Source organism: Bufo bufo, chromosome 2 (assembly GCF_905171765.1).
Source record: "Bufo bufo chromosome 2, aBufBuf1.1, whole genome shotgun sequence".
Lineage (NCBI taxonomy): Eukaryota > Metazoa > Chordata > Amphibia > Anura > Bufonidae > Bufo > Bufo bufo.
The window spans coordinates 644,223,772-644,234,406 of NC_053390.1; the positions used below are offsets into that span (position 1 = coordinate 644,223,772).

Below are 10,635 nucleotides of genomic sequence, written 5' to 3' on the forward strand. Positions count from 1 at the left end.
AACAGCGCTCTTTTGGATGCAATGTACTGTATCCAGCTTAGGCATCCCTTGTGGGCCATCAAACTTTCATCTACGCTGATGTCCCTTTCTGGCACGTAGGTCCGCTAGAAATTGGTCACAATAATTTGGCATACCTCCCAGATTTTTTTTTGTTTGGGCGCAGGATGCGTGGCCTCATCAAATTCTTTATTGTTCGTGAAGTGGAAATACTTCATGGTGAGGGAAAACCGGTATTGTGACATCACGGTGCCAAAAAATGGAGTGGCCAGTAACTTATTGGTGGTCCAGTACCATTTCTGGAGCGGTTTCCCCATCACCCCCTGAAGAATGATGAGTCCCAGAAACTGCCAGATATCCTCTTTGGTCACCGGTTCCCACTTTCTGCTTCTGGAAAACCTGGCATGCAGCATAGCGGATTGCTGCTCTTGGTAGCAATTTGTCTCCGTGACAATAGGGCACCAAGTGCGCACATCGCTGAGGTTAGGTGCAGGATCATCGCCGTTGTCACTTGCCAGATCAGTGTCAGACGACAAATCTCCCCGCAACTCACTATCGCTCAGTTCTGCGAGCACCTCCGTGTCACTGTCACTCAACTGGTCCAAAAGCGCTTTTGTAGTAAAGTGGCGCTTTTTTGATGCCATGTTATAAATATTTTATGTGCACAAATGACAGTAAAATGGCAGTAATCAAGTGTCAGATCTGAGGTGATACAGTGTAATCCTCTCAGATTACAATGTATCACCTCTTTTATGTGTGTGTGTCACTTTTATGTTTAAACTTTTGAATTTACCGCCCAGTTCCGCTCCCATGCGCCGCTGCTGCTCGCAGGGAATGTAACCGGGAAGTCAAATGCCAGCCGGCGCTCTCAGTGGAGGACATCACTGGATCGCCAGGAGAAAATAAGGGGACTCCACTGACAGCTCTGCAATGTTACCCCGAGCGTGACTCGGGGTTACCGCTCCTGGCAGCGAAAATTAACCCTGAGTCACACTCGGGAATACCGCCAGGGAGGTTAAATGGCTTTCATTATTTCATTTTTGGGGGAATAATAAAAAACATTAATTTTTTCATTATTTTGTGGAATTAATTTATGGCATTCACTGTGTGGTAAAAAAAAAAAAAACATAACTTTATTATGTGTGTTAGTACAATGATAATAATGCCACATTTCTATATGTTTTTACTATTTTTCCTTTCCCCTTGCAGACTGTCATCTCTGCAACTGCTCCCCCTCATCCTCCAGACTGAAGGGGAGGCTGGCTGCTTTAGCTGCTCATATCTCTGGATTGGTAGCAGCTAGATTTATTATATTGTTTGAAAGCTGGTATTGCAAGCTTTTAAACTATACAAAAATAACAGAATTATCTTCAGTACATGGGAAGATATGGCTGTTAGAAATCGGTATGCAGTGAATGCAGCAGATAGTGAAAGTAAAAGCAGGTTTTACCCGCGTTTATTCCCAACTCAATTTCTAACAGCGATATCTCCTGGTGCTGATCTGCTAATGCTGAACTCAGGCAAAACATTTATATGGTTAAAGCTGGGCACAGGTATGTATGTAGTTTAATTTGCTATTGTACTGGATTGGTTATATTGTGCTCTTTATGTTTATCTATTGACGGTTTTTATACCTGGATTGTTGGTGTGCTATACACACAGGGGAAGCAGTGACTACTTTATACCCCCTTCTTTTTTTAAATAATATTTATTAAAAGTTTTATTTTTATTTTATAGCTCTCATTTTTGTTAATATGCACAACATACTGTTGTCATAAGGGATTAGACAATACTTTCAAATAATAATCTGAGAATTAAACTTTACATCTTGCAAAAACATATTAGCCTTCCAGAGATGGCCTAAAGTTGCAATAAATGAAACAGATAAAAAGAACCACTGTGGTAAGGGAGATCTCACTTTGAGCAATGCAAGATCACCATCTTACCGTCCTATTATTGTAGCTGTTATATAGCTCACAATTACTTGTATATAAATGGTAGTAATGTAGAATATACATTTTATATGAACATGACCCCAGTCTATACTACATTATAGAGCTACCTACAGATTATGTGTGCACAAGCAGGGCTGCGAATGACCCTGTCACTAGACATACAGATAATAATTGTGTAATTTTTCTTTCAGTCTATGTGAACAACAATTACCTTTGTCAGATTTCTCTTCACTGCTAACAAAAGGCTGGGAGCTGTGTCCTACAGAAATGACCAACAGGCTGTTTGAAGTCTGGTTTCTTAGTGGGGTGTCCGAGTCTTCTTTACTGTTGGCTGAGTCACTAAGTGCTGACAATGAGGAAGAAGAAGGGCTTATGGATTCACTGGGGGTCTTTCTTTCATCTCCTATAGAAAGGAAAACACCCATATAAGTAGCACAATTATTTTGAATCATGTTCCCAGTTACAGGGTTTTATATGTCAGACATGGACTAGATACACAAGTTGATTTCCATAATGGCCAAGATACAACAGTATTTCCTACGTTAGAAGCTGTTATGACTTCAAAATAGACTCCAAACATGCCTGCCTTGTATTCCCCATGAAATAATGCTGGAGAACCTTTTCTCTGCATTGTGCCATTCCTGCTGGAAATGTATGAAAACAGTGAGTGTTACCATTCCAGTTGTACACTGTCAGCACTGAACGGAAAAGGAGAAAAAAAGAACACCTGTGTGTCAATTTATTCGTACATTTCCAGGAAGAGTACAAGAGGAATGGCACAATGCAGGCTATTGAGAAAATATTTACCAATACTGACTTACGATAATTTTATTTTTTTTTTTGCATTTTAACAATTGCTCAGGAATGAATGAATCATGGATGATTGTAAATGGCTCACTAAGGCTACTTTCACACTAGCGTTTTGGCTTTCCGTATGTGAGATTCGTTCAAGGCTCTTAGAAGCATTCCAAAACTGATCAGTTTTGCCCTAATGGCAGACACCAAAATGCTGCCTGCAGCGTTTTGCTGTCCGCCTGACGAAAGCGGAGCCAAACGGATCCGTCCTGGCACACAATGTAAGTCAATGGGGATGGATCCGTTTTCACTGACACAATCTGGCAAAATAGAAAACAGATCCGTCCCCCATTGACTTTCAATGGTGTTCATGACGGATCCGCAAAAAACGCTAGTGTGAAAGTAGCCTAAGGAGCATCTGTCAGAAGGATCAACCCAATTAAACCAGGCATAATGCCTGGTTGAGTTGACTGCTGATTATTTTAGCCGATTCTTTGCGCCGCTACTGAATAATACTTGTTTTAACCCCTTCAGGACCCTGCCATTTTTAGCCTTAAGGACCAGGCCATTTTTTGCAAATCTGACATGTGTCACTTTATGTAGTGATAACTTTAAAATGCTTTTACTTATCCAGGCCATTATGAGATTGTTTTCTCGTCACATATTGTACTTCATGACAGTGGTAAAATAGAGTCAAAATTTTTTATTTAAAAAAAAATCCCAATTTACCAAATATTTAGAAAAATTAGCAAATTTCCAAATTTCAATTTCTCTACTTTTATAAAAGAGATAGTAATACCTCCAAAACTAGTTATTACTTTACATTCCCCATATGTCTACTTCATGTTTGGATCATTTTGTGAATGTCATTTTATTTTTTGGGGACGTTAGAAGGCTTAGAAGTTTAGAAGCAAATCTTGAAATATTTCAGAAAATTTCCAAAACTCACTTTGTAAGGACCAGTTCAGGTCTGAAGTCACTTTGTGAGGCTTACATAATAGGAACCACCCAAAAATGACCCCATTTTAGAAACTACACCCCTCAAGGTATTCAAAACTGATTTTACAAACTTTGTTAACCCTTTAGATGTTCCAAGAGAATTGATGGAAAATAGAGATGAAGTTTCAGAATTTCACTTTTTTGGCAGATTTTCCCTTTTAATAAATTTTTTCCAGTTACAAAGCAAGAGTTAACAGCCAAACAAAAGTCAATATTTATTGCCCTGATTCTGTATTTTACAGAAACACCCTATATGTGGTCATAAACTGCTGCGGCATTGCGCAGAAGGAAAGGAACGCCATACGGCTTTTGGAAGGCAGATTTTGCTGGACTGTTTTTTTGATACCATGTCCCATTTGAAGCCCCCCTGATGCACCCCTAGCGTAGAAACTCCAAAAAAGTGACCCCATTTTGGAAACTACGGGATAAGGTGGCAGTTTTGTTGGTACTATATTAGGGTACATATAATTTTTGGTTGCTCTACATTACACTTTTTGTGAGGCAAGGTGACAAGAAAAAGCTGTTTTGGCGTCGTTAAAATTTTTTGTTATTTACAACATTCATCTGACAGGTAAGATCATGTGGTGTTTTTATAGAGCAGGTTGCTACGGACGCGACAATACCAAATATAACTTTTTTTGTTTGTTTGTTTTAGATTTACATAAAGCATTTTTGAAAAAAAAAAGGATTTTTTTGTGTCTCCACATTCTGAAAGCCATAGTTTTATTTATTTTTTGGGCGACTGTCTTGTGTAGGGGCTCATTTTTTTCAGGATGAGATGACGGTTTGATTTGTACTATTATAGGGTGCATATGACTTTTTGATCACTTGCTATTACATTTTTTTGTGATGTAAGGTGACATAAAATGGATTTGTACACTTTTTTTTTGCGGTATTCACCTGAGGAGTTAGGTCATGTGATATTTTTATAGAGCAGGTTATTACGGACGTGGCGATACCTAAAATGTCTACTTTTTTTATTTATGCAAGTTTTACACAATGATTTAATTTTTGAAACAAAAAAAAAAATCATATTTTAGTGTCTCCATAGTCCAAGAGCCATAGTTTTTTCAGTTTTTGGGCGATTGCCTTAGTTAGGATATGATTTTTGCGGGATGAGATGAGAGTTTGATTGGCACTATTTTGGGGTGCGTATGACTTTTTGATCGCTTGCTATTACACTTTTTGTGAGGCAAGGTGACAAAAAATGGCTTTTTTACGGTATTAATCTGAGGGATTAGGTCATGTGATATTTTTAAGAGCAGGTTATTACGGACGCGGCGATATCTAATATGTCTACTTTTTTTAATGTAAGTTTTACACAATGATTTCATTTTTGAAACAAAAAAAAAAATCATATTTTAGTGTCTCCATATTCTGAGCCACAGTTTTTTTTATTTTTGGGCGATTGTCTTAGGTAGTGGCTAATTTTGTGCGGGATGAAGTGACGGTTAGATTGGTACTATTTTGGAGGGTATAAACCTTTTTGATCGCTTGGTGTTGCATTTTTATTTATGTAAGGTGACCAATTTTTAAAAAAATTTAGCACAGTTTTCATTTTATTTATTTATTTTTTGACGGTGTTCACCTGAGGGGTTAGGTCATGTGTTAGTTTTATAGAGCTGGTCGATACGGACGCAGCGATACCAAATATGTGTAATTTTCTTTTTTCCCCTATTTTTTACAATTTTTTTTCCTTTATTTTCTCAAAAGGATATTTTTTTTTTTTTTACTTGAAACTTTATTTTTTATTTTTTAAACTTTATTCATGTAAAAAAAAATTCACTTTGTTTTTTGTCCCACTCTGGGACTTCAACTTTTGGGGGTCTGATCCCCTTTACAATGCATTCCAATACTTCTGTATTGGAATGCATTAGCTGTATGTGTAATACAGTGTGTATTACACATACAGCTTCCTGCATGTGAGATCCAAGGGGCTGGATCTCACAGGCTCTCCCCATGAAGGCAACCACGATGCCTAAGGAAGGCATTGCGCTGCCTTCCATGCCATCGGGTCCCTGTCACAGCAGCACGGGGACATGATGACAGCTCCGATATCCACGAGGACATCGCATGTGCCGCGATCAGCGCTGACCACGGCACATCAAGGGTTAATGCACCGGCATCAGTGCCGCGGATCGGGCGGGCGCATCTCCTGCACCTGCACGATCACAGCGCCGTACATGTACGGCGCGGGTCCTCTACGTGTTTATAAATATGAAAATAAGGGCTTAAAGAGGACCTTTCACTAGAATAAAACATCTAAACTAACTATACAGACATGTAGAGCGGCGCCCAGGGATCCCCCTGCACTTACTGTTATCCCCGGGCGCTGCTCCGTTCGCCCGGTATAGCCTCCGGTATCTTCATAGTTAGGCTCCACCCAGTTGAGCCTGCCGGCGTCTCATTCTCCCATGCTGTAGCGCTGGCCAATCGCAGCGCTCAGCTCATAGCCTGAGAGGCTTTTTTTTTCTCTCAGGCTATGAGCTGAGCGCTGCGATTGGCCAGCGCTACAGCATAGAAGATTAAGACGCCGGCAGGTTCCCCTGGGTGGAGCCTAACTATGAAGATACCGGAGGCTATAACGGGAGAACGGAGCGGCGCCCGGGGATAACAGTAAGTGCAGGGGGATCCCTGGGCGCCGCTCTCCATGTCTGTATAGTTAGTTTAGATGTTTTATTCTAGTGAAAGGTCCTCTTTAAAAGGGGTTTTCTGAAATGTTATTTACCGATTACCTATCCTCTGGATATGTCATCAGTATCTGATCGGTGGGGGTCCGACACCTGTGACCCCTGCGGATCAGCTGTTTAAGAATGCACCGGCACTCCTGTGAGCGCCACATCCTTCTCTCTGCTCACCAAGCACAGAGCCATACATTGTATAGCGGCTGTGCTTGGTATCGCAGCTCAGCTCCATTCACTTGAATGGGGCTGAGCAGCAACTATGCCATGTGACCGATGAATGTGTTGTCACTTGGCCTAGGCAAAGCTGAGAGAAGGCCACAGCACTCACAGGAGCTGCCTTCTCAAACAGCTAATGGGCGTGGGTCCCGAGTGTCGGACACCACTGATCAGATACTGATGACCTATCCTTAGGATAGGTCATGAGTAAAAAAAATCTCAGAAAACCCCTTTAAGTGCACCAAGTACAGGCCCTAGTCACTTGGTGCATCTTAACACCCCTGCCTGTTATACAGAGGTATGTAGAAGAGACATAGTGTGTACAGAGCCTTATCTGTGTGCATATAGTCTTGCTATCCTACCTTATCTAGTGCTCAAGCAGTACAAGCGCTCGACTATTTCTAGCAGCGCCAGCACACACTCGTGCCCACCGCTGCATTCAAACTGGGGAGCACAGGCCCCTGTCCGGGAACAGGAGGAAAGTTGTTTTAATGGGCCAACCCGCTTAAGAGTACTGCATTTTTATGGACTTGGTTGTAACTTTCTGGGTGAACAATGTTCTATTTTTGGACTTCCAATTTGGAAAAAAGATTCTGAAAAAATAAACTGCTCTGATTCTTTAGGATTTTACTAGTCTGCTCATTCTTCTCCATTCTATACAGAGAAGCCAGGGGCATACACAGTATGCGTGCATCAAATGTTTTTATTGAACACACCATGTAAACATTCACAGTGCAGGTGGAAAAAGTATGTGAACCCTTGGATTTAATAACTGGTTGAACCTCCTTTGGCAGCAATAACTTCAACCAAACGTTTCCTGTAGTTGCAGATCAGACGTGCACAATGGTCAGGAGTAATTCTTGACCATTCCTCTTTACAGAACTGTTTCAGTTCAGCAATATTCTTGGGATGTCTGGTGTGAATCACTTTCTTGAGGTCATACCACAGCATCTCAATCGGGTTGAGGTCAGGACTCTGACTGGGCCACTCCAGAAGGCGTATTTTCTTCTGTTTAAGCCATTCTGTTGTTGATTTACTTCTATGCTTTGGGTCGTTGTCCTGTTGCAACACCCATCTTCTGTTGAGCTTCAGCTGGTGGACAGATGGCCTTAAAGGGACACTGACAGGGCCAAAAAGCATATTAAGGTATATATATGACCGTACAGGTCTTATAAAGTGTATAAGAATCATGTAAGTATCCCCCCTGTCCACCTTATAACTACAGTAATGTGAAGTTTTATAACCTGCTGGAATCTGGTTCAATCTGCCCAAGGGGCAGTGTTTCACCTCAGCTTGCGCCCAGCCAGCCTCGCCACAACTGCCGTTTGAAGCGCCGCCCAGCTCATCAATATTCCCTTCGCTGGGCGGCTACTAGTGTCCCCGGCTATCTTCAGCGCATGCGCCCAGCACCCTCACTGGCCGGGATCGCATCGCGCCTGCGAAGTGAATATTGATGAGCTGGGCGGCGCTTCAAACGGCAGTTGTGGCGAGGCTGGCTGGGCGCAAGCTGAGGTGAAACACCGCCCCTTGGGCAGATTGAACCCGATTCCAGCAGGTTATAAAACTTCACATTACTGTAGTTATAAGGTGGACAGGGGGGATACTTACATGATTCTTATACACTTTATAAGACCTGTACGGTCATATATATACCTTAATATGCTTTTTGGCCCTGTCAGTGTCCCTTTAAGTTCTCCTGCAAAATGTCTTGATAAACTTGGGAATTTTTCCTTCGATGATAGCAATCCGTCCAGGCCCTGACGCAGCAAAGCAGCCCCAAACCATGATGCCCCCACCACCATACTTCACAGTTGGGATGAGGTTTTGATGTTGGTGTGCTGTTCCTCTTTTTCTCCACACATAGTGTTGTGTGTTTCTTCCAAACAACTCAACTTTGGTTTTATCTGTCCACAGAATATTTTGCCAGTATTGCTGTGGAACATCCAGGTGCTCTTATGCAAACTGTAAACGTGCAGCAATGTTTTTTTTGGACAGCAGTGGCTTCCTCTGTGGTATCCTCCCATGAAATCCATTCTTGTTTAGTGTTTTACGTATCGTAGATTCGCTAACAGGGATGCTAGCATATGCCAGAGACTTTTGTAAGTCTTTAGCTGACACTTCTTCTTCACCTCATTGAGCAGTATGCGCTGTGCTCTTGCAGTCATCTTTACAGGACGGCCACTCCTAGGGAGAGTAGCAGCAGTGCTGTACTTTCTCCATTTATAGACAATTTGTCTTACCGTGGACTGATGAACAGCAAGGCTTTTGGAGATACTTTTGCATAAAGCTGGAAAGGGTTATAAGTCAACAATTCTTAATCGTAGGTCTTCTGAGAGCTCTGTTGTGCGAGGCATCATTCACATCAGGCAATGCTTCTTGTGAAAAGCAAACCCAGAACTGGTGTGTGTTTTTTATAGGGCAGGGCAGCTGTAACCAACACCTCCAATCTCATCTCATTGATTGGACTCCAGTTGGCTGACACCTCTCTCCAATTAGCTCTTGGAAATGTCATTAGTCTAGGGGTTCACATACTTTTTCCACCTGCACTGTGAATGTTTACATGGTGTGTTCAATAAAAACATGGTCACATTGAATTCTTTGCGTGTTATTAGTTTAAGCAGACTGTGATTGTCTATTGTTGTGACTTAGATGAAGATCAGATCACATTTTATGACCAATTTGTGCAGAAATCCATATCATTTCAAAGGGTTCACATACTTTTTCTTGCAACTGTAGATAGCCGCATTACAAAAATATGCACCAAACTATTAAATATATGTTTAGAATAAAAAAAATTAAATAATATGTAAAAAAACAATCAGAGGCACTGTAGTATTCTTAAGTTTTTGCTCCTTTGCTTTTATTGCTCACAAGAAAAACCTCCTTTCCTTACCTGAGTGTTTGGCGCTGACGTGGGTCCTCATATCAACTTCCTCCATGGTGACAAAGTCACAAGCACTGCAGCAAATTGAATACATCCATTGTTCCTTGTCTACATGAAGAGACATGTGGCTCACAAACTGGACATTCAGCTCGGTCTCAAAGCCACAAACATGACAGCTATAGGGGATGTAGAAAAAAATTGTCATGTCCCTCACATCCCTAAAACCACAAATACTCCATAAAATAGTTCCAATTCGAAATGCAAAATGAAGCTATTCTGACAATATTTTAAGGGAATCTGTCACCCCGATTTTAAACCATTATCTACAGTAATACATGGATAGTGCTGCTGATATGGAGTCCAGATCACTATTTTTTATTTTCCTACTGTCCCCCGTTCCCCCTGCTGTCAGTGTTCAGAGCTGGGTTGAAATACATTGTCAGGACTGCTGTGCATGCGCTCATGACTCCTCTCCATTAGGTTAGAACAGCGGAGCAGTCCGGACTGTGTATTTCAGTGCAGCTTTGAATGCTGACAGCGGGGTAATGGGGGGCAGTAGGAAAATAAAAAACAGTGATCTGGAGTCTTCATCTGCTGTACTACACATGTATTACTTTAGCTAATGGTCCAAAATTGGGGTGACAGATTCCCTTTAAATGTGTATTATTTACAGACAGTGCATAATACAAGGAAATTATTTTTTATACTGAGGGATGGAAATGCTTCATGTTTTTGACAATCTATGGATCAACTGCAATATCTGTAGTCTTGAAAAGCAATAGCATTGACACAAAGCCAGAATAGACAAATTCCATGAAAAACACATAAAATGGTCCTAAGGATTCTTGGACATTATAACAAAGGATTAATAATGCTGCTTGTTAACCCGTGCAGTACTAGAGGAATAGACAGTACTTCAAAGAGGTGCCCTCTTCCAAGTATATAATTTTCAGGATGTGTATAATGGCATTATACTGTAGAGTATAATGATGATGTTAATTGGGAACTACATGTTCCAGATGCTGCACATCACCTAGCGGATTCCTCTGGGCAACAGAGAAGCAATGTAGCCCTGCCAAATACAGTTGTAAAGGCTGGTTTGTTG

At 41.3% G+C, this 10,635-nt stretch overlaps 2 protein-coding genes across 3 annotated transcripts in view; one reads left to right on the plus strand and one right to left on the minus strand.

The window, feature by feature from the left end:
- Positions 1–10,635, plus strand: part of LOC120990016 — a 134,408-nt gene that overhangs the window by 83,893 nt on the left and 39,880 nt on the right. The gene's annotated exons all lie outside the window — the stretch shown is intronic.
- ZNF827 (zinc finger protein 827) overlaps positions 1–10,635 on the minus strand; it is a 273,636-nt gene that overhangs the window by 14,720 nt on the left and 248,281 nt on the right. For both annotated transcript variants that reach the window (XM_040418517.1, XM_040418516.1), the window contains 2 exons: positions 9,540–9,706; positions 2,164–2,355 (listed from right to left, as the gene is read on the minus strand). In XM_040418517.1, coding sequence (XP_040274451.1) covers positions 2,164–2,355; positions 9,540–9,706 — 359 coding nt within the window. The remainder of the gene's footprint in view (positions 1–2,163; positions 2,356–9,539; positions 9,707–10,635) is intronic.